Source organism: Pezoporus flaviventris, unplaced genomic scaffold, assembly GCF_033815535.1.
Source record: "Pezoporus flaviventris isolate CSIRO_AGI_PZ_B2104156 unplaced genomic scaffold, CSIRO_AGI_Pfla_v1 ptg000105l, whole genome shotgun sequence".
Taxonomy (NCBI): Eukaryota; Metazoa; Chordata; class Aves; order Psittaciformes; family Psittacidae; genus Pezoporus; species Pezoporus flaviventris.
Genome location: NW_026892653.1, coordinates 1,100,289 through 1,127,616, shown reverse-complemented (window position 1 = coordinate 1,127,616; position 27,328 = coordinate 1,100,289). Strand labels below are relative to the sequence as shown.

General features: G+C 41.3%; 1 protein-coding gene across 3 annotated transcripts; it reads right to left on the bottom strand.

Moving 5' to 3' along the window:
* Positions 1 to 1,863: 1,863 nt before the first annotated feature.
* CA5A (carbonic anhydrase 5A) lies at positions 1,864 to 24,340 on the bottom strand. 3 transcript variants are annotated; one of them, XM_061477395.1, is made up of 7 exons: positions 24,036 to 24,336; positions 14,344 to 14,541; positions 10,254 to 10,372; positions 8,435 to 8,530; positions 8,206 to 8,268; positions 6,226 to 6,381; positions 1,864 to 2,832 (listed from the first exon to the last, which is right to left on the bottom strand). In XM_061477395.1, exons 1-7 carry the CDS (start codon positions 24,163 to 24,165, stop codon positions 2,653 to 2,655), a joined length of 942 nt encoding a protein of 313 aa, XP_061333379.1. In that variant the 5' UTR covers positions 24,166 to 24,336; the 3' UTR covers positions 1,864 to 2,652. The 3 variants fall into 3 exon arrangements, with proteins under 3 accessions (XP_061333379.1, XP_061333380.1, XP_061333381.1); XM_061477396.1 differs by lacking the exon at positions 24,036 to 24,336 and adding an exon at positions 15,921 to 16,150; XM_061477397.1 differs by lacking the exon at positions 8,206 to 8,268 and having other exon boundaries at positions 24,036 to 24,340.
* Between the last annotated feature and the right edge of the window lie 2,988 nt (positions 24,341 to 27,328).

The window sequence follows — 27,328 nt, the reverse complement described above, 5'->3', positions numbered from 1 at the left end:
GGACACATTTCAAATTGCCAAGAAGAAAGGCACAACTGTTGCAACATTAACAACAGCCTGAGGTAGAGCTATTAAAGCAGCAAAGGTAGGAACTGATCACTTAACTAGTTAAACAAGAATATTCAAAATACTTAAAATCATTAGGGTCACACCAAAAAGTATTAAAGTGCTTTTAAACTGAACACTTGGACTTAGAAAAGTATTGATTCTGAATTTCTTAATTTAGCAGTGACAATCTAGTGCCCTGGCTTCACTTCTGCTGAATCACAGAAGCAAGCAGTGACTTTGCTTACTGGCAGAAGCAGACCAGTAAGACCTGTTCTCCAAGAAGATTCCTCAAATACAATCAATCAGGCTCACATCATAAGGTTACAGACAGATTTGCTCCTCATCAGAAAATCTGACCATACATTTAGGACATGAACTTCATGCACAGGCACACTGTTAAATACAGCAAAGCATTAAATGCCAGTGAGAAAGGTGGTCTAGAGAAAATTATGGCTAGTAGTAGTAGTAAGCTTCAGAGGTAGGTGACACTTGTGGCAACTGGACTGTAACTCAATAAGGCTGCACAGCCGGCAGCTTATACAACAATTTTATATGATCCCCAAATAAATTTCAACCACCACTTAACTTCATTACTGTAAGGTGCCATAAATGCAATCTGATCCCCAGTTGTCCTGAAGCTAAGTAGCATTTTTTATAAAAGTACAGCAAGACAAAACACCGAAGAGTGCACTGGTGCTCTATGAGTTACTGAAAATAAATCTTTCAAGTATCTAAATGCCGCAATTTGCCCATGCTCTCCTAGCACTAGGTTAGGTTTCAGAAATTGTTGCAAGTTTTTGTTTTGTTTTTTTCCCACAAATCCCATTGGAAAGGTCAGCTGGGGCATATTTAATTTCGCTTTCCTTTGATGTTACTAGTTTCCTGGGATCAATTAGACATTTTTGCCATTCTTGAGATACTGGTGAAATTCTCTTATACTCTGGTACATTAGTAATACAGAAAAGTAAAAGCTGCCAAAGTTAAAAGCTTTGACATTTGTTACAGGGTTTTAGAAAAATAGTCTTCTAGCTTATGATGTAAATAGAATGGACATTCTGTGGCAACCATATCAAACACCGATCATAGGGTCAATAGAATGGAGAGATTCTGCAAGGCATTTTTTCTCATCTCCTCTTGCCATCCTAAGCACAAAGCAAAAAGGAAGAACATAAAATGTCTCTGTACATATAACTAGAGAAGCTGGTTCTCTTCCCAAACCTCAAACAATTCCACAAAAGGCCCGGATCAGTATTAATCGCACAGCATAGTTAAGGTTGGAAGGGACCACTGGAGGTCACCCTGTCCAACCTCCCTGTTCAAGCAGAGTCACCCAGAGCACATTGCTCACATTCTGTCCAGATGGCTCTTGAATTATCTCCAGGGAAGGAGACTCCACAACCTCTCCAGGCAACCTGTTCCAGTGCTCAGTCACTCTCACAGTAAAGAAGCTCCTCCTCATGTTCAGGTGGAACTTCTTGTGGTTTAGTTTGTCAGTTGCCTCTCATCCTATTACCTGACACCACCAAGAAGCATCCTGACACCCTGCCCTCAGATACTTATATACATTTATCAGATCCCCCTGAGCCTTCTCTTCTCCAGGCTGAACAGACCCAGCACCTTTAGCTTTTCCTCACAGCAGAGATGCTCCAGGCCCTTCATCATCTTAGTGACCCTTCCATGGACTTGCTCCAGGGGCCCAAACTGGACACAGTACTCCACGTGAGGCCTTACGAAGGCTGAGAAGAAAGAGAAGATTACTTCCCTCAACCTGCTGGTAATGCTCTTCCTCGTGCAGCCCAGGACACCATCTGCGTCCTTGGCCACAAGGGCGCATTGCTGCTGGCTCATGGATAACTCACGAGGACCCCCAGATCTCTCTCCTCAGAGTTGCTTTCCAGCAGGTCAGCCCCCAGCCTATGCTGGTTCATGGAGTTATTCCTCCTCAGCTGCAGGGCTCTGCACTTGCTGAGTTTCAGAAGGTTCCTCTCTCCATCCTGACTATATCCTTATGAAGGACAGCACAGCACTCAAGGGTATCAGCCACTCCTCCCCATGGCAGGCACTCTATCCCTCCATCCAAACCACTGATGAGCAAGTTGAACAATACTGGGCCCAGTACTGACCCTTGGGGGACACCGCTAGTTATAGGTCTCCAATTAGACTTCGTGCCACTGACCACAAACCTAATACTTTTCACTTCTTCACACTTCCTGCTTGACGTTTTTAGTTGGGATTACTGATTTGTGCAAGTCACTTGAAAGAGCACTTAAAGAAAGAGCAATTCAGAGAAGAGGAAGAACAATTCAGAAAAGATCTCCTGCCCTTATTCTTCCTTTAGCTGTCAATACTTCCTTTACCAATTCCTGTTTTAAAGCAAGTCAATTTGTCACAGGTTAATATTATTTACTTCTTGAAAAAAAAAAAAAAAGGAAAACTAAAAAACTCCACAGCTTCTCTACTGAAAGTCAAATGGCACTTAGCAGAACTGAAGCTGGGTGGCTGTGGAAATGTTGTGACATATACTGAAGAAAAAGGAAAAATAATTGAAAAAATAAGTCTGTTATAGCCAGGTACTGCAGTCTGGACTGACATTTCATGGGCCATCTATGGCCTCATCTGCTCAGCATGGTCCTTGGGCTGCTCTTCAGCATTCAAGAGATGCCTGCTTTGGAAGGATGAACGGACGGTTCGGTTCATTAATGGCTGAAGAGGGCGAAAGTTGTCTACCATTCTCTTTTCTTCTTCACCGTCTGAAGTAAAGAGCAGCATCCGAAACGCCTCCAGCTGAGAATGAGAAATGTCCAGTTTTGTGACTTTACTAACTGGAGAATTATTGAAGTTCACAACAAAACACAGTCATTCATGCTTGGGTAACAAAATCAAACGTATTATTACATTTGCATTCTGGGAAGTTTTAGCACAGACCTGTGGCACTTCTTTGTCACCTGCTGGTAAAGATATACCATCAGCCATATCAGTACAGAAGATGAACTGTCAGTCATCTGCCATATTTAGGCAAATTAAATCTGAAATGTGGCACATCTGAGATGAAACTGACTTCCAGAGATGGAACATATGCTGTCTTTAAATAAACCTCTCCATCCTTCTTAATTTACACCTTTTCTGGAGTTCTTTTAGCTTATACTGACGTGCATATGCTGGCACCCAGAAAAGACGGAAGCTCAACAAGCAACAATCTACATAGCTGTTATACTCAGTGGTTTCTAACTGGGGATTAAAATGAAGTATGCAGCAGGTCAGGCTTTAAATGCTCACAAGGGCATTACAATGTCAAGTAAACTATAAGCCTTTCTATGCCATAAAAGAACAAGAGTGAAAAAGAACCATGGAAAAAAGACAAAAAGAAAAAAGAACAGAAAAGAAATGAAAAAAGTTTCAATTGAAAATAAGAATGTTCCATTACGCATTCAGTTCTTTCTGCTCTGTTAACAGTCCTCAGTTTGTCCTGTCCTATTCCTTTATGTAAACTAAAATATTAAGATCACATACATGACTATTCTTCAGAGTTTTAGCTTGGAGTATGACTTTCCAGATCATTACTCTCCATAAAAAACTGTATCACCCCACCTCCTCCCCCCAGTAAGTTCACAATTTGCCTCATGTCATTGCACTCGCAATTACTAACCAAAGCCTCAAAAATTAGAGACATAGAATAGTTAGGGCTGGAAAGGACCTCAAGATCACCCAGTTCCAACACCACCACGCCCCACCGCCATGACCAGGGACACCTCACACTAAGCCATGTCACCCAAGGCTCTGTCCAACCCCGCCTTTAACACCACCAGGGATGGAGCATCCACAATTTTACTGGGCAACCCATTCCAGTGCCTCACCACCCTCACAGTAAAGAACTCCTTCCTTATATCCAATCTAACCTTCCCCTGCTTAAGTTTTAACCCATTACCCCTTGTCCTATCACTACAGTCCCTAATGAAGAGTCCATCCCCAGCATCCTTATAGGCCCCCTTCAGATACTGGAAAGCTGCTCCAAGGTCTCCACGCAGCCTTCTCTTCTCCAGGCTGAACAGCCCCAACTTTCTCAGCCTATCTTCATATGGGAGGAGTTCCAGCCCCTGATTATTCTCATGGCCCTGCTCTGGACTTGTTCCAACAGTTCCATGTCCTTCTTATGTTGAGGACACCAGAACTGCACACAATGCTCCAAGTGGGGTCTCACAGGAGCAGAGTAGAGGGGCAGGATCACCTCCTTCGACCTGCTGGTCACCCTCCTTTTGATGCAGCCCAGGATACGGTTGCTTTCTGGGCTGCGAGCGCACACTGAAGCCGGCTCATGTTCATTTTCTCATCAACCAACACCCCCAAGTCCTTCTCCTTGGGCTGCTCTGAATCCCTTCTCTGCCCAACCTGTAGCTGTGCCTGGGATTGCACTTGGCATGGTTAAACTTTATGAGGTTGGCATCAGCCCACCTCAGAAGCGTGTCAAGGTCCCTCTGGATGGCATTCCCTCCCTCCAGCGTATCAACCGAACCACACAGCTTGGTGTCATCGGCAAACTTGCTGAGGGTGCACTTAATCCTGTGAGATTGCACAGATAATTCTCAGTGCCTCTTAAACCGTTAAATAACAGTAGATTTTGGGGAGGTTGTTAAATTTTACTTGCTTCACAACAATCTCCAAGACTTGTTCTATGCTGTAATTACTTCACAACTCTGAACAGACAAAAAAATACTGAAAACTTCCAACAAAAACTACAATAGTAGTACAATTCCAATGAGTCCTCCTGATCATTTTCTACATGTCCCTACATCTACTTCATACCAAGGAATACCATCACATTGAAACATGAAGTAGTAAAATTAAAAGCAACAGAAGGTCTATGGTGACAAGTTAGGGTTAGTCTCAGGACAGGTGACTGACCACAAACTTTTACACTTGAAATAACTTCCATAATACAAATGTTTGCTGAAAAATTTGTGTGCCCTTTTTAAAGGGGAATTGAAAAAAAAAAAAAAATGGAATTCAAGGACAGTATAGCCAAATATATCAAAAACATGCCCACAAAGGCAAAACAGAAAACACAATGGAAACTCACTACGGCCATCAGAATGGCATGTGAGCCACCCACCACTGCTTCTGTATTTTCAGACATCACACAAGAGAAGAACAGCAGATTAGCTCTTGCAGTCTTGTCGTGGTTTAAACCCAGTCAGGCAGCTCATTCACTCACTCCCCCCCTTCTTTCCCTCCCCCTACTCCCGGAGGGACAGAGAGGAGAATCGAAAAGAATGCAACTCCCACGGGTTGAGATAAGAACAGTTTAGTAACTAAGGTATAACACAGATCACTACTGCTACCACCAATAATAATAATGATAAAGGAAATAACAAGGGAAGAGAATATATCATCTCACCACCAGCTGACCGATAACTCGCCCCCCCAGCCCGACCAAGCTCTGACCGATACCTCCTCCAACCCTGCAGTCTCCCAGCCCTTCCGGCTAACTCCCCGTTACATCCTGGGCATGACATGCTGTGGTATGGAATACCTCTTTGGCTAGCTTGGGTCAGGTGTCCTGTCTCTGCTTCCTCCTGGCTTCCCCTCCTCCCTGGCAGGGCATGAGGCTCACAAAGTCCTTGGCCAAACCAAAACATCATTGTTATCAGCTCTGTTCCCAAGCCAAAAGCCAAAACACTGCACTGCACCAGCTACCAAGAAGGAGAAAAATGACTGCTACTGCTGAACCCAGGACAAGTCTTCACAAGATTCCTGTGCAAATGCACAACATGACTACCAAGAACATGTACACAAGGTGAGATTTTGGAATTTCAGAAAACATGTCCGTCCTTCTCACTCCCTACCACAAAAAGAGCTGCAACCTGGTAAGGAGAGCAAACAGAGTTACAACAAATAACCTTCAAAGTTTTTAACAGGCAGCTTCCACCATAAGTCATTGCTTATCACTTATCAAGATAAAATTCTATTGGAAAGCTGGAGAAGTATCTTCAACTGCTTACTTTCTTTCAATATCAGCTGCTGTTTATGTCAGGATTCCTATCCAAATACCGGCTGTGAAGCAGCCACCAATCTCTGTATTCACAGAGAATTACTGGTACTGATAAGCAACTACTTCTGTGAATCTTGGCAGGGAGATAAAAAGGTATATGGTATGATTTGAAATGTAAGCATGAGATTTACCTGATTCTCATCAACCTCTATGGGCTGCTTCTTAATAATCCATGTGACTGATTCAGTAAGTGGGGGAGTAGTCAAAGAGCCCGCATAGGTCCAATAATCAGGGCATGAAGGTATCAAACAGGAGGGATCAAAGACATCAAACTCAATAACAGTGTCCTAATGCAAGAAAAAAAGTTTTAAAAATTGTATTTTGAGGCAAAAAAAACCCTTAAAAATATTAAATGATTCAAAACAATATTAAATACTGTACATGTTATGTATGCATATGCAAAAATAGGTATTGTGACTATTAATAATGATCTAATAACATAATAATTTAAACCCCATGAACTTGTACAAAATTGGTAAGCTGGGTTTGAAGCACTAGAGGCAGCTACTGAGTAGACAAAATTTAAATATTTCTGTTGTCCCCACAAGCCATTAGGAATTCAGGGCAGAAGAACAAGGAGTGCAAAGGAGCAACCAACTGTGTCTCTGTGGGAGCTAGAAACAAAGAAGAATAAATGATGCAGTAAGTTCAGGTTGCTCTGCCAGATACACTTAATAGACTGCAAACAATAGTGCCTTTACTTTTCACCACATGATTTTAGGCAGCTGGATAAAGGAGAATGACTAAAGTTTTATTTAAATCATATCAAGTATTCATGTCTCCACATTCATCTCCACGAGTGAGATACCAGACAGCAGGAGCTTCAGAGCCCATGATTTCCTACTTAAACATTTTACTTCTGAGATACTTCCAGGATATACAGGCAATGCAGAAAAGGAAGACTGAGACAGGTTTTATCAGTTTCCCATTGAGAATGAAAAAATACTACAGTATAGGATTTTTCAACAATAGGGTGTTGGATAAGAGATTTTAGATGGGACCTTTCACCCTGCATGTGAGAGGAAGATGCAAATACATCAGAATGGGTATTATCTGACCTTCCTCCTGCTAATCTGGGTAATGTTCCTCATTGTTTGGTGCTTAAGGCAGTGATAACTAGGAAACAAAGGTTTTCATACATTTCAAACCAAGTGCTGATGTGTTGCAGGGTGACCCTTTAGAAATCGGAGCAGCCCACATGCGGCTTGAAAAGCCTCATATTTGATACTGTATTTTTCTTTTAAAGACCTTGGCTTTAGTTTCTTTCAAACTCACATGCTGTAAAATATTATATTCTCATCATGGGCTTAGGTCTTTAAGCACAGAACTGACTTGTTTGGCATTTATCTGGCAGAATTTTACATCACTGCCATAAATATTTGGTTTATTTGGATTTTAGAAAATCCTTCCTGCGATAAATAATGGCACAGCGACTTCAACTGGACGCACCTACAAGCCAGCAGAATTCTTGATGTGTATTTTCAACGTCTGCTTTCAAAAACGAACGGGCCCCTGGAGGAGCATGAGCTGCTACTGAGCACTTACAGAGACGCAGCACTCCCTCTCCTGGCAGAATCAGAAATCAGCTGTGAAGAAAGAGTGCCATTCCCCTCGCAGAAAACTTAGGAGCGTTTAAAATAAGCAAACAATAATCTCCTCAAACACCAGACAAAAATCAGAAAGCCTTAATTCCACAAGAAATAAACTATCGCTTTACACAGCACAGCGAATTCTTTCCAGTTAAATGACATATAAAAACTAATCCAATGGCACCTGCTTTCATGGAAGCGGAAGGGCAGGCGTCAGTGAAGTGTCAGTGAGGGCCAGCGTTAAACGTGTGCCTGCTATTCTAAGGAGATACAATCTGAAGAGCATAATTTCTTAAAACAAGAGTTTGGAAAGCTTAACGTGTACAATTCCTCCTTAAAAATTGGCTTTCCTCCCACTGTCAGGACAGTCAACAATTTAACCAAGGTGACAATCAGACCCCCTACTGGTATTTAAGGAAAAAAGCCTTTACTACTGTTCTGCTCTTCTCAAGTATTCTTTACGTTTAATGACTGCATTAGCTATGCTGAGTGACAACTGGTGGGACACTTAAAAATACCTACTTTGTGTTTAACTGCTGGCAAGGCATCAACCAGTGTCTGCAGCCCTTCATGACGTGCTCCTAGCTGCAGAAGACAGACAGGAGTTAGAAAATCATTAAGCTGACATTCTACATATCTACTTTAATCAGTATTCCTTGAAAACAACAACAATCTAGAAGTATTTTGTCCTAAATTGGTCTTAACAAAATAAAAAGGCATCGTTATAGCTTATTACACAAAGTGAAATTACCTTTAAAAACACTCCAATAACAGCCAAGCCGTTACCTTCCATTACAGCTTCTTCAAAGGTTGGGTACACAACGGCATTCCAGTGTACTAAATGCAACTGAAATATAAATGAATAAGAAATTAACACGTGCACAGAACACAGCAATGATTATCAAGAAACTCGACTCTTGATCTTTGCTATGTTTGCTCCTTGGCAATTTGAGACACTGCAATGAGCTACCTCAGAACAAAAACATACAGCACAAAAACGAGAACCAAAGTGGTGTTGGGAAAGAATGTGATTTGTTTGTGGTTTTTTTTTTGTTTGGTTTGGGTTTTGGGTTTTTTTCTTTCTTTTTAAATAATAGCTAAAGACCCATAAACCACACTTCACAAATATGAAAGGGATTTTGTCTGTGGGAGACTAATTACAGGAAGGCTAGTTAAAAGCACAAAAAAGGCTAAGTATACCTGGAACTGAAGGTCACTCATTTCTTAACAGGAATGGTACAGAGCATGCTACACTGCTAAAGAACATTCTCATGCACATAATAAGCTTCCTCTGCATTGCTTACAGTCCAATACAAGCACTCCATTAAGGGGTTTTGTGTATTGGACAGATACCCAGAACCAGCCCCAGAACCTGGGGACTATAACTTGCTGGTAACACATACCTTGAAAAGCTAACAGGCATAATTCTGAACACGTTCACAGAAGAGAAACACCTTCTTGAAAATCACCATTTTTCAAAATTCTCCATCTTTGGCGTATTACTGTGTTTATATCTGTCGTATTTTCCTCTCTGAGCAACTTAATCTATATTTGTCCCCACTGGCTCCATCCTTTTTATTGACTCTCTTTCTGCCTCAGTAGTTACTCAGAAAAGTTTTGCTGCTCTAATGATTGCTTAGGAGTTGAAAACACAAAATAATCATGATAACTGCTATATTACCGTAACTCTGCTGTATGTTATTCTAACACCTTAAAAAAACACATAAAAAACTGTTGATAACTGGAAATAACCTTTAACATTAGATGGGGCTCTGTCTACACAAGACATGGAAAGCAGGATGAGGCCTTTTGATTTACAGGTATGGGTGTGACAATCTTTCATTTTCTCTTTAAATATGTATTTTTAAAAGAGTATTCAGTATGTGCTTTGTATCTCTGGAAGCATTTAGTAATAGTTGTGATTTTAAAGCAGCAAGGATTGAAAATTTGAGGCCCACTACAGACAGCAGCTGAGTTGCAGGGCATTCACTGTACTCCCAAGAAAATATGAACTCACAGCTTACGGCAGAACTCAGAGGTAAAGCAGCTACATTTTTTTATTAAGATCTGAGCTTGCACACTTACCTCAGTAATTGCTGCCCACCTGATCTGCATCACATTAGCTGGGACCTGGGAGTTCATTAAGACCCAATTGCATCCTCAGTCTGCTTTCTGTTTCATCCTTTTCCCCTTTAAAGGGGGGAAGGACAAGCAGAGTTGTGCCACTCCATCCCTACAGAGCTGGAATATCAATGATAATTCACTGCCTGCCATTGGCTTGTCCGGCAGCTACCCCCAGGGCCATTCAGGGAGAAGAAAACATTAACTGAAACTTTCAGTAATGAGGCCAATGTTCAATTTTAAGACTCTGTTCTCCAGAAAACAGAGTGAATGTGAACTTACTAATAAAATGGTGGATGAGCTCTGGCACCTATCAGGTCTGATCTTTAACAGTAAGCTTTAATGCTTAAAACTCGGAATTTTGTAGCATGCGGTACAGTCACAGACAGCCTGACACCCAGCCTCCAGTCCCCACAAGCATTTGCATTCTTCAGCATTTTATCTCATACCTCTGCTGGGTAAAATTTACAGTCAACTGTGTGCTCTGAACCCCAGTCATTTATAGCTCCCCAATGGAAGTGGAACTGCTTTAGCCTGTATTGGTTTTCCAAGGGACCTCCATCAATTACTAAAAAACCAAAACAAGACACACATATTAATAAACATGATTTAGAATTATCCAGACAACTAACACAGCAAGATCTTCCTTGAAATAAACTTGACCAGTAAAAAGATCAGGTGGAGCAATGTGCCTTAACTGGAACAGTCCCCCTAATGCTTGGCTACTTGTACACTTTCCTTTGATACAACAAAATTGTTCAAGCAAACACACCACTGTTTCCCCCTGCAGTATGAATCAATCACATCAAGCTGAAGATAAGCTAAATAGTCTCCTCATCCAACTCCCCTCAAGGGAATTTTCTCCCCAGTTCACATCCAGTTTGGCAGAGTGGTGATTACATGATGTGATCTATCCTCTTCTCTTTGAGCAGGCATATTAGAACTGCCTTATCCCAAAGAAACATGTGTAATGACAAAGTAATTAATACATCTACTAAATGACATCCCAGCAAAGCCTCAGCATCTACGAAAAACATTGACATTTCCCATGACAAGCCTTCAAAAGTCCAATTTTGCCAGAAAACAATCAGTACACTGTGTCAAACATTCAATTCTGCTGTTCTTCAAGTTACAAAAGTCCAAACATACTATTTTGCTTCAATACAACTTTCAGACTTCATAACCGATGTTAAAGGTTTTCTGCACAGCCAGAAATGTATTGATATTGTGCCTACTGTGAACTGTTCAAGCTACACTCCATAAAGTATCTATGCACAAGATTCTGAGTTTCTGGAAGCTTTAATGAGCTTTTTTAGCCATGAGTACAGGTAAGCATTGAGCCTGCTCTCCTGATTTCAGAAAGCCTCTCATCATTTTGCAAATACACAAATGAAATACTCTAGGCATAGTTTTTCTATGTTCTATTGGGTTTTACTCATTTTTTCCTAATCAAGCCAGGAACATGCTGCAAAGCCTTCTTCCTAGTTACTACAAGACAGCACCTGGTAAATGAGAGACCATAATTACTTCCAAAGGGCTAAACAAATATGCAGCTGTAAAGTCCTGTTTGCTGATTTTTACTTAACTGTATGTCATGGTTAAATTTTATAGCAAACCACTGTATAAAGTACATAATCCCACACTATTTGAAAAGAAGTTAATCACTTTAAAGCTAAGGAGAAAATAATGAAAGGTATTAAGAATTTTTCTTGGTTTTGTTTTTTTTTTGTTGGGGGGGTGTTTTGTTTGTCTTTTGGTTTTGGTTTTTTTATTTTATGAAAAACCAACCATTAGTTTTGAAATTCTAACTAGGCAGGTCTGATTGCGATAAAAGAGTATGCTAATGTCAATTAGTTGACATTTATTTCATCTGCTGCTGCTGAGCTTTAGCAGAAGTGCAATACTGACCATCCCTGAAAAATCACGATGCAGAAAAGTAACTTAAAAGGATAGGATGAAGATGTGGCCCACTGCAAAGTCCCTCAGAATTATGTCTCTGTGCTTTAAGACTACCCATTCCTGATTTTGTGATGATGCGAACCCACAAGCAGCTACATTCATGTTAATAATCACATTTACTTGAATGTTTACCTCATGAGTAAAGTTAGGCACAGGGGACACATGTAGAAAATCAGGTTCCTGTAGTGGACACCCAAAAGTGACAGGAAACAAACAGGAATTTACAGTCCCTTTACAAACATTTTTCCCATTTCATTTCCTCTCAATTCACCAGTCTTGAAAATTTCAAAACAAAACAGAAGTCTAAAGGAACTCAAACAACAATCAGCAGAAATAATCACATCAGCTTTTTGCTGTAACCCTGGATCTGTTTGTCTCATTTCCTTGCAGCAGATGGCATTCGTGCACACAGACAGGACCACACTCAGTACATACCTTCCCCAAACCCTCTTCTCTTCTTCATCTTCCTGATCTGCTCATAAGCAAACACCCCATGGCAGCACTACCTTCATTTTTTGCCCAAGTCTTGATTTGCCTCATCTCAGGAGTTGGGCATTTTTGTCTATCCTGGGTGCATACTTCATTTTGTATTTTTCATCTTCTGTTTCAATTTTGTTGCTTTTCTTTATTCCTACGCTTCCTTCTCTGGATTTCTATTATTGTTAGACAGAAGCTGGCAGAAAGAAAAATCAGAAATAGCAAGTAAAGACAGAAAAGACAGAGGAGAGAGGTAGGCACTTGAAAACCTGGTCATTTATACAGCAACATCTGTTCTTTCTCTGTCATTTTGGAGTCCTGTCACCTGTCACTGATCATTTCATGTCATCCTCCACTAGCCATCATCACCCTTCACTGACTTCAGTTCGAGGGAGATGATGATGATAAGCCAGCCATTCAGAAAGAGGCAGCAAGAATGTTTACACTTAAATCTTTACCTCAAGTGTTCAGTCTTACAGATGAAGTGGGTAAGATTTTTCAGAGCTGTAATGCGCTCTGATTAGCCAGGCTCTGAAAGGCCAGCACCCCTCTGACTGACAGTCCTGATGCTTGTGTCTATGTCAAAAAACACTGTTCCTGTGCATTTAAATGCTGTGTGTTTGTTAACCTCTGCAGGCAATTCCCCTCCACTACATCAATCCTGGCAGGGAAAACAAAGAAATAAACAAAACAAAAAAACTTTGTTATCCATCAAACTGCAAACCATTACACTTCGAGAATGCATCCTCATTTGTTAGGTTAAAGAAAACCAATCTAAAGTTAGTTAGTTAAAATCACAGATGAGCTACAAGTGATGTCTCCATCTTAGTCTCTCCTCTGACCTACCTCACTTAATGCAGTAGCAGTTTGTACTGTAAAAAAACACAAGAGCAATACTTGGTTTCTTCATACATACAACAGCACTCAAATGAACAAGGGCAAGAATATTCTCTGGTTGGAAACAAATATTCTGGGTGAACAGCCATAAACAAGAAAACAAAAAAAAACCCAAATGTCACACAAGCCTCAAAGCTCCATGCATTCCACCACTATCATTTTTGCTGTATTGTTTCACCAGCCTCTTTCAAAACATCAACCAAAAATACTGGTATTGTGAAATCTTCCCTCCCAAGAGCATTACTAAATCTCTTATGAAGTTCCAGCATCTCTCACGGCAAGCAGCCACCTTATAAATAGTTCTAATCAAACAGGTTCAAACTTCCCCCAAGTCCCTCAATTTTTCCATCCAGGACAAGTGATCAATATGAATCGTGTGTTTCACAATATCCCTGACCAGTTCACCTACTTTTACTTCTTTATACGCACCAGCAATACCTTTTGGTAAAGTCAACTTTTAAAAGGAACAACGGACAAAAACATCTGGAATTTGGTAGCAATATCTTCATTTTAAGTCACTCCACTACGCTGAGCATTTAAAAAAGATATAGCTGCTCAGGTCAGAATCCTTATTCACAGTAAATTACTGGAATGTATAATTTGATTCTGCATGCATGAACTCCTGCTTATGCTAAAATTAACAGGAACACATGCACCTTCTGTTCCCTATGGTAGCAATTTAGTATTATTCGATTTTCCAAGAGCTTATTGAGATAAGTGTGTATGCTTTTGAAACTTAAGTCATTTTGTTACCGGTTATTTCAAATGCATTAAATATATCTGTTAACACTGCAGAAGAGATAAGTGGCAGATTACTATTTAATATCTTATACACTTCACTATTTAATAGTGTAATATGGAATCTCATTTAAAATTAAGTAGATACATACAACTGAAGCTTGACTCATGCAGCAAAGCTGTGATATTACGAGACCTAATAAAAAAGGCAGGGGATTAAGGCTTGTGCAATATGAGTAAGTCTTAACCTGCAACACAGGGTTTGTGCAGTGTCCATGGTAGTAAATAACTTAGAGTAAGGCCTGCATAGAACTTTTGCATTACAGTTCCCACCACTGTAAACGCTAAAACATTCTTTTACTATACATTCATTTCCAACACTTCTCCTGAGGTTTTACAGCTAGCAAGTATTTCTCCTCTCTATGCATTAATAAAGACATTAAACAGATTTTTCTGAGTTTTTCTTACTCGATCTATCAGTAGAATCATCAAACTCAACCAGGAATGAATAGCCGTTGTTCCAGATGTGAAGACACGTTGTTGGGTCGTAGCTGATTTTCAGAGGCTTCAGGAAGGGGTCATAAACACTGTCTCTCCACTGGATATTGATAGGAGACTGTCGGGTGCCTCCAGGGATTGTAAGCGGACTCTGCCAGAGTGGATGCACTGGAAGATGATGAAGAGAGTCAGGCTCTAATGCACGATACAGAACTTCCAACCGAATACCTCAGAACTTTTTGGCAAGAGAAGGCGCTTTGGCATATTGGCTCCAAAAGCTAATTCAAGTCAGCTGATGCACAGAAAAGTAAAAAAAATAATAACAACACATTCCAGTTGCATGACTCAAAGCCACATAGGGAAGTGCAGTAATCTGACATACAACTGCGTTGACGATACCTTCCTGCATTTGCAAAGTGCTCTTCAAAGAAATTCTGTTGCTTATTTCCTAGAAAACTCTCTTTTACAGATGATTGATTTTAAAGTGGCTTCTGCTTTATAACTTTGCCTGACTCTCAGCACACCACTTCAGCTTTCCTCATACACCAGTACCATCAACTGACATCAGCCTGCGCCAGACGCAGGACAACTCTGATGAGAAAGCAAAAATACCCCCTTGAAGGTGCTAGTCTTTCGCCTACATGTGCTTACAGGTTACACCACTGCTGAGGGTGTAGGGCCCTGAAGCAGCCGTGCCCATATTGACCAAGACTCCTTTATACAATCAGAACCTACAGCTGATCCCAAACCTGTAAAACCCCAAACTACACATTTTGGGGGCTGCTTGGATACAGCTGCATGAATACAGCTTCTGCAGGATTTTATTCTACTTCAAAGCAGAATCAAGATCTGTGTGGATGGGGAGCACTTGTTCACCTGCTGTCCCACACCACCGATGAAACACCAGTAAAGGGTTTTTGTGCTGGGTCCATTCACTGAACCCAAACTGGAGAGGCTCTCAGGCACTGCATTACTGCCTACTTCATTACGTACAACTGCTTGAGGTCTTTTGCAAGCGGAAAATAAAAGCAAATTAAATCTTTTAACAAACCTCTCACGTAAGGGGTGGCTAAACAACCTTCCCCTTCAGTTTCCTCAGCGAGGACCAAACTTTATCGGCCCGCACAAGGTCACCACACACAGGTAAGGCAAACAAAATACTCCCCAGAAGTCCTCAAATCCCCGTTACTGTTACTGCCATTTCCTGACGTTCAGCGGAGGACCGGACGCCGACAAAGCCAAGCTGAAGTTGGTGTCTCCGCCTTAGCCAAACTTTGGAGGCACCGGCAGCCCCTTTAGGACCACGAAGGGACCGAGGAACATGGGCGCTGCCCATGCCCGAGCCCTGGGCAACACGAAGGGGCGCAGCGCGGTGGGCAGGAGGCGATGAACCGGGCGGGGAGAGCAAGGGGAGCGGGGGGACATCGAGCTCCCCTCAGCAGGCGGGAGCTGCTCCGCTCGAGGGGCGAGGGCAGCGCGGGCCTGAAGGAGCCCGTGGGCAGGCGGCCCCCCTGAGGGAAGGGTCTCGGCAGGGCCGCAGCACTCACGGACGTCTCGCAAGCGGTAGGAGCAGCAGGCGCCCAGGCTGCATCGTCGCGTCCCCCGCCGTGAGGCAGCGGCCACCCAAGCGCGGCGAAGCAGCGGCAGCATCGCTGAGGAGACCGCGGAGCCGCCGGGTGCCACCGCCCAGCACAGCCCGGCCCAGAGCGGCGCAGCCCCTTCCGGGCCGGCCCTCGACCGCTGCGATCCCCTCAGGGGAGCGGGCGGTGTCGCTGATAGAGGCGGGAGGGTGAGGGCGGCGGCCCCCCGGCGGCTGCTTCTCCCTCAGGGGCGGAGGCTGGCTTCCACCGGCATTTTATCCAGTGATAACCCTGCGGAGGAGACAGTACATCTCTGTGTGAGCGTGCTCGCCATTTCCCGTGGTCATGCTGATCCCTGTGCCTGACTCACATCAAAAACGTGTTTGCCCTGAGGGTGACAGCGTCACAGGGGGGTTAGCTGTTATTCTTGTCTAGTCGGTTTTACTCAAGCAGGAGGTTTAGGTTGCACGGGTGTCCCTGTCCCAAACTGCACACGGGAAAGCTGGGAGAAGTTAACATGACGGCCGTTTTACCCCACTGCATCTGCCCCAAAGGCTGGAGGCAGAAACAGGACCACCCCAGGATGGTAAAAAGGGGCCGATTCAACCGGGATTTGTGTGAAACTGCTTGAGGCAGGTGGATGAAACGGGTTAAAACCTTGGTTACTCCTTGCCCCTTTTTCTCTGTTACAGTTCCCAGTGAGGAACACAAAGGAAGCTCCGTAGAAAGCGGACTGAGTGAACGTGCAGAGATGAAGAGTCCTCAGTTTTGCTGTGTCTGTTGAGCAGCCAGGAGCAAACACCACACCTCAGCTCCCGGCCTTCATCTGGCCACCTCCTGTGAATCCTGTTTCTTGGTTACTCCCTTAAAATCGCTTTGCACATTTGCATTTACCCTTGGGGGGTGTTTTAGAGTGAGTACTTCTGAATTTTCATGAGGAACCTGATGTAGCATTGAGAATGTTCTGTTGGAGACAAGACTAAATAGAGCCAACAAAGAAGTGTTTGCTCTAGTTTACAACGTTGTGTAACAAGTTTCCATTGCATTCACAGTACAATGTATTTAGAGTACTCCTGAGTTGAGTAAGAGGTTGAAATCTGGCAAGTGATTTGCAATTAGTGGCTATGTGATGAGGAAACAGATCATTAGATGTACAAACAGCTTGTGATCTTAGGATGTTTTACAGAATCATAGAACACTTAGGGTTGGAAAGGACCTCAAGACTATGGAGTTCCAACCCCCCTGCCATGGGCAGGGACACCTCACACTAAACCATATCACCCAAGGCTTCCTCCAGCCCGGCCCTTTACACTGCCAGGGATGGAGCATTCACAGCTTCCTTGGGCAACCCATTCCAGTGCCTCACCACCCTCACAGTAAAGAACTTCCTCCTTATATCCAATCTAAACTTTCCCTGTTTAAGTTTTAACCCATTACCCCTTGTCCTGTCACTACAGTCCCTAATGAAGAGTCCCTCCCTCCCCAGCATCCCTATAGGCCCCCTTCAGATACTGGAAGGCTGCCATGAGGTCTCCACACAGCCTTCTCTTCTCCAGGCTGAACAGCCCCAACTTTCTCAGCCTGTCTTCATACGGGTTTGAATTTAATTTACTTCCTACTTGCCAAGATAGACCTTCTTTAAAGCACAGCCCTTTTTTTTGCATAGCAAGATTCAACTGCAAACACCATGAACTGTGGTTTGAGTCTCAATGTTTTTCAGGATGGTTAATGTATTATCTTCAACATACAGTTCCTGTAACTTGAAGAGAAAGGTACTTGATGAAACTGAAAACAGTTGCCACCCATAAATGCAGTTTTGCATTCAGGGTTAATTACAGTTTAATAGCCAATTGATCATGGTTGGGCAAGTGTATTTAGTACAGGTCAGACCTGTCGCTGAAGCTACTTACGAGCAACAGGTAGCTCCTGGTCATGAGGGCAGCTCATAATGAGCTTCATGCTTAATTGCAGCAGGGAGCTCAAATGTAGCTTCAGGTATTGTAATATTCAGTATAAAGAGATACTGGGTTTTATTCTTATCTACCAAGGCAATAATGACATTCCTTCACATTCCATTCTCCCATGATGTGTCCTCTAAATACAACTAATAATTTCAGGCAGTTTAGAAATCACATCTACTAAATTAACTGATGTATGTATGCATGCCCTATATCATAGTATAGGTGCTTACTGTTGCAGAGCATAACCTGGCTTCTGCACAACTATCATTTTTCTGCGTGTTAAAAGCAGTTGACAAAAAAAAAAAATCCTCAAAATCCACTACTTTACGCTGTGGCATTAAGATAGACAAACTTTGTAAAGCTTTTACGAATTAGATCCTGCAAGCTTTTGAAAATGTGAAGTTTCTTATAGAGCTACAAAACTGAGCAGAATGAGTCATTTCTTGTGTGTTGAACAGCACAACCACAGGAAAGTTCTTAAGCTTGCGGAAACAATGGGCTGTTCTGGTGCAGAACTAAAAGAAAAATAACTTTGACCTGAACATTTTTGTTTCCCTTCTGAATCATTCATGGAATCTCCATCCAGTTTTTACATGTACACACTATTTAAGTAACACTTCAGCATCTGATGAAAAAAACCTTTTCTTCTCTACTGGGTTAAAGAAACCACTTCAAAATACAAGCTGAGTGGCATTGGGATGGTTTGTTTTGGAAACTGCAGACAGAAAGGCAAAAACTACCTCTGCAAAAGGAAACCAAAGCTCTAGACCTTCTGCACAGCACTCAACTAGCATGGCCAAAATCTATTCTTGACCACTGCAGATACACAGTGTCTCCTTGGCCATGTCCCAGCTAGAGGTGGTTGATGCAAGCAAGAGACATGGCTCTCAAGCAGCAAGCTGGGGAGAACAATGGCAGCCAGAATTACAGTATCTCTGTTGTTCTCATGTTTTTCCAAAATTGCTGCATTTCTGGACCATTTGGGAAGTTTTAGCTACATTCTCTCTTGTTTCTAAATGAGAGAGTCTTGTGTGTATAGGGAACACCAGAACCAGAAATTTGGCAATTGGCCTTCTGGATGAGTGATGCAGAATCTGAGTGGAAAGAGAAATAGAAACTTCATCTATTAGGTCTGTTTTCAAATGTGCAAAGTTTAAATAAAAGCGAAAAAAAAAGCTGAGAATTAATCAGTGTGCATTTTGCACCCTTTGCTTTACGCACACCTCATTTGCAGTCAGCTCACTGAGGAAAGTTCTAGTTATCATTTACCTTTTTACATGCCATATCCATGGCATTGTCTGAACAGTTCAGTAAATACTGTAGTATAACAAGCATGAGCAAAATGTGAGTCACTCATGAAGAGAGATCTGCCACAAACAGGCCTAATCTGTGCTTGATTTATTTTACTTATTTAAAATCTTCCAGACAGACACAGTGATGCTCCATTTAATTTTATAGTGTTTGGAGGCTTCTTACACTTGCACTGTGTGTTTTTCTCCTTACCACTCCCAGCTGAAGTAGACATACAGAGCCATCCAAATAGTCCAAATCTTTATAATTGTTTTGTATAATTAATTGCAGCTGTGGTGTGTTTGGCATAATTGTTAAAAAAGTTCATTTAGCACTGATACAAGTCTCAAAAGGTTTGGAGTGGGAATCAAGATCCAGATGAAAATGTGGGTTGTGTATAATATTACTGGATTAGCATTAATTTATAATACGATCTCAAAGAAAATATTTTGAAGGCCGCAGTTTGATGGTAAAAATCCAAAATAAATTGAGCTAAATGAAAGGTTTTACTTCCAGTTTGCACTGTTGTAAACTTGATTTAAAGAGACAAAATATTTTTCAATGTTTCATTTTTAATTTACCTTTAGGGATCCTGGGGAGGACAGAGTTCTCATGTATAGGTTACAGAATTAGAAGAAAGAGTATGAAAATTGGTGGTTATCAAGTAAGAATGAGGGGTAAAATGACTCAGCTTCAGGGGATTCCAGTCTTTATGGGTTTAATCTTTAAAAAGGAAAAAAATCCAACCTGCTGAATGAAGCACTTTGGTTTGTTTACACAGGGACCTTCAAACAAGCTTCACCCAGCTCTGAAGTAAAAGAGGGAGGACAGCATGGTGGACAGTGTTCCTACTTGAAGGAAGTGCATTTTTGTCCTAAGTTGACCAGGGGCCCTTTCCATAGCAACACATTCTGAATTTGAAAAATAAACCCAAACATATAACTGAAACTCAACAGAGAACCATTTTAAACTTTAGAAGACCGTGGCTCTGCTTTAGTCACTTGGATCGAATATTACAGAGGAAATCCAAAATAGGTTGATTTCTTTGAAGCTTTTTAGTATGAATCAAGATTTTGGAGGGTAACAGTGATGGCTGGCTGAGGTCCATTGTAACAAGGTGTTGAAAGTTCTGCTGAATTCATGTCAGATTTGGACTGTGATTTAGGCCAGCTTATTGATAAACAGTCCAGTGCTTTTTATCAAATGGATGTAACTGACAGAGTACTCTAAGCTCTACAGAAAAGCAGCAGCAGATTGTGAAATGCTGAGCTTTTCTCTGCTTCCAGAATGTTTGGCAGAGATAGGAGGCTGGATGAGAAGGCAGTGGCTGAGGCTAAGTCCAGATAAGGAGGACGTGATTCCAGTTGGCAAGGTAAAGCAAACAGAGGCTTTATCTTTTCTGTATAAAAACGTTTGCCGAAATTATGCATGCAGACTTAGTAGCTCAGCATGGAAAGGGCTTACAAGATCTCTCATGGACAATTTGTGTAGTTTCTGCAATTGTATGTGCAGTCCTGGAGATGGCACACCTGGATTGTGTCATTTCTGTACTTCTACAATTATTAAAAACCAAAACCTGAAGGATTCTGCTTTTCTTTTAACTTCTAAAAGGCTAAGAAAAGGAAAAGAGAAAAATACATTGAGATCTGTTTTGGCAACAACTGCTTGGGTGCTCTATAATCTTAAAATCCCTATGAAGAGCATTTCCAGCAGCTCTCTATTGTATTAAAAGGTGCCTGAAACCACTGCCTCCATGGTACAACATACTACAGAGCTTAGTACAGACATCCTCTGTGGTAGTCTATGTCACTAGAAATTCATAAATATATGCCATGTTTCTCAGCAATGTTTTCACAGTTCTTTGTTAGTGAAGTGCAGAAATATGCTTTTGTCATTTTGAGGAGACAAGAGGAATCCAGAAAAGGCACTAGAAAGTGTTAGTCTTTGAATTGTTTAACTTATATCCTCAAAGCAAACATCTGAGTTAACTGCTGAGTGAAAGCATCACCACACAGATCGGCGAGAGACTGCTTCTGTGTGTGGGAAGGGTGAAGGGAGAAAGATAGGAGATGAAGTTTGGGAAAATGGCGAACTTCATATTGCAGACATTACCCAAGAAATTTACAGTCCAATTTTACCATTTCTTTGATCAAGTTTTTGTCACCAAAAGGGTTTTTTGTGAATAGCTGAATTTAATTGAATGTGCTTTTTGCTCTGAATGGATGTTGTGCACAGGGTCTAGCCAGCAGATGGAGGAACTTGCAGGCTGGCTCATTCAGAGCTGGTGCCTGTTCACTGGCAGCTGAAACCAGCCATTCCAAAGATAGCATTTTCCTGAATCAGTTTGTTTTGGCATTTCCTGCATGAATGTCATGGAATAAAGAAAGATTTAAGTAATAAATAGCATCTGTCTTAAATTGAAAAGAGGAAAAATTAAATTGAAAAGAGTAAAAAAAGATGGAGAGCAATTGCAGTTAATTTAAACAGCAATGGTCCTATAATGGAACAGCCTTGTATGATCTCTTCCTGGAAATCTTGTTACTGTGAAGTGAGTTTCAGTTTCTCAGTACAGTTACCCTGGAACAAGTGTCCATAGCAAAAAATACATCATTAACCCCTTACTGGAAACCAATGGGCCATGGGTAACCATAAAATAATTATTTCTCCATCCTGTGTGGAGTTCTATGGATTGTGGTTATTTCTCCAGTTTACCTTCTTACTCCACTGAACATTTCAAATAATTTTCCTAGATCAGTAATTTCACTGATGAAACAGGAATGTTACACTTAACTGTAATACATTCCATTCCTTGAGTTTTTAATTCTATAGGCTATAAAGCTTAGTAGCATATTAAAACTGAGCAAGGAGCAGAATTAGGAACTGTCTAGAGGGATCCTGTGCTGCTGATTCATGATTTCAGTACTTTTTTTTTATGAAAGATGTTTATATTTTCTTGTGTGGCTTCTGAAATTGGAAATTGTTGGACTCACAATGAATACTCACTTGCAATCTTCATGTCTTCAAGTATAAAAACACTGAATAAATAATGAATAAAAATACAGAGTCATGACAGAACTTTTTAACCACAGTTACAGTGGATTATCTGGATTTCCCCTCTGAAGCAGTAATTCATATCCCTGCACATGATGAGCAGTACTGTATGAGCCCCAACACTATACTCACTGGCACAGCTTTTGGTTTTAGCTGTTGAATTTCCAGAGCTGAAAAAGTCTGCTGATAAATTGCAGCTAAAGGAGTGATAGATTGCTTCTGACTGTTAGAATATGTTCTCTCATATGCACATGTTCTTATGTGGAGGGGATGCAGAGTTGTAGAGACTAATTAACACAATTAATATGAATTTGTTAGGAAAGCTGCTATTTTGTAAGGCTGAATCATAGTTTTTCTAAACATTACTGTAATGCTTTTCTTTGAATAGATGAACAATGTATTTTTCCTTGTCTTAATGGGAAAAAATGAAGTTTGGCAGTGTTCAAGGCCAGGCTGGCCAGAGCCTTGGGTGACATGGTTTAGTGTGAGGTGTACCTGCCCATGGCAGGGGGTTGGAACTGGATGATCTTAAGGTCCTTTCCAACCCTAACTATTCTATGATTCTAAGTTTCTGAGCATGCTTATAAAGAAAAAATTAGTAGGAAAGGAAGTACAAGTTTAAGAGACTTTTCAGCTGTACTACGAAAGCACAGAAAAGGGGAAAATGTGATCAGGGATGCATGTGTGATCATTTAAATACTGCATTAGGAATTAAGCTCTTTCTTGTGGTTGTTTCTCTAATAAAACAACTGAGCGCTAATCTTGCTTCTAGAATTAATCATCTTCTAGATATCTAGAAGGCATCTTTTAAAAATGAAGGTATAAAAAAATAAGGAACTGCTATATTAACAAATATTAGTAGATGGAAGTACCCATTCTGGTTTAAGGTTTCAGGATACAATTTGCATTTTCTATTCTAAGTAACAAGAAAGGAAAAAGAATATTTAGTGTAAGAACTCTGAAAAACTTTGCAAACACTGTATCTTTATAAGACCTGTTCTGACTTATTTCTGATGTGCTAAGTGGCAGGGAAGCTTGCGTGCTGTGTGTTACATAAAGCTTCCATGTCTAGGAGTATCTAAAACACTGTGCACACTGAACTTGCCAGCCAATCTACCAGGTTTCTTGAAATGCTAGTCACTCAGTGGCAGAAAGAATTCAGCATAGTCTTCAAAATGGATTTCCAAGTGTAAAGCTATTAAACACAGAAAGCTTCTGAGTATTTCTTCTAGCTTTCAATATAAACAAAGCCTTGTGCTTGTCTCCATTCTGCTTTGCTTTATATCTGCCAGAAAACCATCTGTTTTCTCCTCAGCTAATACAAAATTTGTTGTTTGATAGTTTAAATAGAAGGAAATCACATCTCAGTATTCAAGGAAGGATCTGGCTGTTCTGTGGCAAAAGTAACTATGCTGAATACATTGACGGGGGAAAAAACAGGAAACAAAAGGATTCCTAGATGTAAAAAACTACTCTTTACTATTGCTCCAGCTGACATTATCTACACGTGAGCAAGTAGACACACGATCTCTGGCTGGCACCATCTTATCTTTAAATAAATTAATCAGTGTTTTAAATAACTAAATCTTTGACATCTTCTAGTAGTATCCTGCATCTCAGGAAGCGATTCATTGCAGTTATCCTGTACACCACATTTGAAGAGTTTTGTGGCTTACACTTTTCAAAATTAAAGACTGCAGTGTCTATTAAATTCAGAATCCCTCAGAATCAATTCGCTGTAGGTAGCCAGCACTATTTCAATAAAATGAAGCACACTTACATGCACCATTCCTGTTTTTATGAGTGGAGGTGGCCAGGCTGCAGAGTCCTGCTGGCACTGCTGCTGGACTACAGATAGTTTTCAGCTGCTTGTAGAAACGCACCAGGGTATTTGCCTTCAAACTATTCATTGCTATCACTTTGGCACTTCAAATCTTCTGTTCGTCAAACAGACAGAGGAGCTTTTCAGAGTCCAGGGACCTATCAACACAAAGCAGAGGGAAAAAATCCTGCAGATACACAGCTTCAAGATAACTGGAGGGTCTCCAGACTGATTTATAACAAATTCTGTGAGCACCCTTTCCTAGTTGGAGACGTGGAACTGACAAGTAGTTAATTTTCAACTTGTCCCTAGACTGCCTTCTTCATTTGCTCTATATTTTGTTGGAGGACTAGCTAGTTGATGATTATTCTACATGTGCTCTCCAGCTTTTTTCTTATCTGGCTCGATGAGCAACTAAAGTGTTACAGAAACCACTCTTTTGTATGCAAGGAGAGGTTTCTTATCATGTCTTGCTGCATACATGCTTTGAATTTGAATAGCTGTGTATTTGAATACAGATAGCTAAGAACTGTCATTAACAGCTATAATTCAGAGGACTGGTGACTGCCCAGACTGAGGAATTCACAGAAATCTAGTAGATCTATAAGGCTTGCCCACAGAATAGGAAGAGCAGCCTCCTGCAGAGGAGTATTTTAGCTGTAAGCACGTGACACAGCATCACTGCAGCCTCAAGGTGAGGAATTCGTTCCTCTGAACTATCCCATGTCCCATAAGAGGGATATTTTTGTATAGACTAGAAATAGGAACAGGCATAAGGAACCCTAATTACTCTTCCTACTCACACACCCCTTTGACCCAGCTGAAGTATTCTTTTTCCCAGCGGGGAGAGCAGATTGAGATGTTTTCATGACCTATGTTTTTCTTAGGGATGAAAGCATGAAGAATGTTACTCTCTTACTATTCCCACATGCAATTCCAATAACATTGTTCTCTTATGTGAAAGATCCATATTAAAATCCCATTCTTCAATATTCTTTGGGATGTTTATTCTGCCTCCCATAGCTGCAATCCACGTCAATGGCACAGACACACAAGTAACTTCTGAGTTAGTGGTATAGTTTCTCAGTGTAACAGACAAGCCACTAAAGGGTGCAGAGTCCTTCCTTGAGACAGGTCCAAAGCCAAACCTGAAGACATGTGCCCTAACATCAGAGTTCAGCGGCCCAGGCAGGCAGGGCTGTGGGTAGAGTCTGCACCTGAGCGTTGTCAGGACCAGTAAGACTTGTTAGCGGCTTCAAGGTCATGTGGGGCCTTTAGTAACTCTCATGTCAGTATTTACAAAATCCATGTGATTATTTTCCTCCATTAAGTACATAGGAAGGCATATTTTGAAAGCAACAGTCTTAACCAATGACAGAGCAGGCAAAAGTGAGAAGACTATTAACATTCTGCTATTAAAAATTTGCCATCAAACCCCACTCCTTTCTTAATCCATAAAATTACCTGTGAAATATTTGTCACTTTGTTTTGTTGGTTGTTTTTTGGGTTTGTTTTTGGCTTTTTTTGCTTAATAAATTGTGTTGTTTTGAATTAGAAACTCATTTGCTTGGCAATATTTTCATTAAACACAGATGTGTTTCTCATCTCTTATCACACAGGGTGTAAGTGCAAGGCTCAGGGAATCTACTTTAGTAGCCTGAAGTGGCAAGCTTATCTGTACAATTTGCTATTCCAAAACCTAATATTTAGAAGAGTCTTTCTTAATGCTTGTCATTTATTATCTCAGCTGCCTGTTTCAAAATATCTAAAAGCAAGCCATTATCAGTTGAGAGTTCTGCCTGAAGAACTGCAACATCAAACTTCTATGGTTGCTCATGACTGTGGGTAATTGCAACTGTGGAGTATTCCTGTATACGATGGAATGGTGCTTATTTTGTCTTCACAGAAACTAGAGAAGTGATATTTCTTGCTGTCACAACCCATCTGACTTGCTCCAGACTGGACAGGGAGGACCAATATTTCTTTTTTGCCTGATGCTTACTAGAGGGTTGCCAGTACTTACATACATTCTGGTTAACTTCAAATGAATGCTGTTACTTGGAAAGAGAAAATTACCTTCTGGATTTAGTGTTTCAGGAAATCTGATTCTTCTGGCATTGTGCTTGTAAGGGTCCTAAAATTGTTTCAGTTGCAACATTGCCAAGTCAAAACTAGTAATTCAGGACAAAATAGTTTTACTATAATTAGAAAAATACAATGAAAGTGATTTCATAATCACCATTTTCCTCACCTGGTTACTGTTGTGTAACACTGGACAGGACAATCAGTCAAGTATGAGGAAGTGGTCTGGGGTGGCATTGCTGCTGAGGAATCCATGTGAAACCTCTATGGACTAGCTACAAATACCACCTAGGGCAGCCTTCACAAAGAGTCAGGTTGTTATGGGGTGGGCTTTAACCCTCCTTTCTCTGTGGCTTGGCTCATGCTTCCCAAGTTAGATATTGCTGCAGCCTAAGGGAACCTTTTCTTTGATGTCGAGATTTTGCTAGGACACTTAATAATGTGCTGAGCCTCAGCAGCCTTCCAACCACCTTTCTCCCTCCAGTTTTTCATTCTCTCTCTTGCACCAGGAGTCCCCAGACAGGACGATGTCCTGGGTTCAGCAGTAGCAGTCATTTTTTGCCTTAGTAGCTGGTGCAGTGCTGTGTTTTTGACTTTCAGCCTAGGAACAACGCTGATAAAACCGATGTTTTTAGTTGTTGCTCAGTAATGTTTACTCTGACCAAGGACTTTCTGAGTCTCATGCTCTGCCAGGGAGGAGGGGAAGCCAGGAGGAAGCAGAGACAGGACATCTGACCCAAACTAGCCAAAGAGGTATTCCATACGACAGCATGTCATGCCCTTTATAGAAACTGGGGGGAGTTACCTGGAAGGCCCACATTGCTTCTTGGGTCGGGCTGGGTATCGGTTGGTGGGTGGTGAGCGGTTGATGCGCTGGCCATGCTCTTTCTAATGCAGTCTGCTGTTACTTTGGCCACTGTTGAAGATTTTCACTTAGTTTATTTTACCTCTCACACCTGAAAAAATTGGGTTATGTTGCAAATAATTTTGAACACGTGTCTAAACTGATGCAGGTCCAAAACCAAGAGACAGCTAAATTCTGCTTAGAATAGAAGTGTTAATGAAGTATCAAAAGAAGCATGCCCAGAAGGACAAAGGAGGTGATCCTGCCCCTCTACTCCGCTCTCATGAGACCTCACTTGAAGTACTGTTTACAGTTCTGGTGTCCT

What these genes read in the sequence shown, in the direction of transcription:
- CA5A (XM_061477395.1), bottom strand. Translation starts at nt 24,165, where the DNA reads ATGAATAGTTTGAAGGCAAATACCCTGGTGCGTTTCTACAAGCAGCTG. An exon ending in TGATTCTACTGATAGATCGA is followed by an intron (nt 10,373 to 14,343) that starts GTAAGAAAAACT and finishes TTGGTTTTTTAG; the next exon opens with TAATTGATGGAGGTCCCTTG. An exon ending in TGCCAGCAGTTAAACACAAA is followed by an intron (nt 6,382 to 8,205) that starts GTAGGTATTTTT and finishes TTCTTGCATTAG; the next exon opens with GACACTGTTATTGAGTTTGA.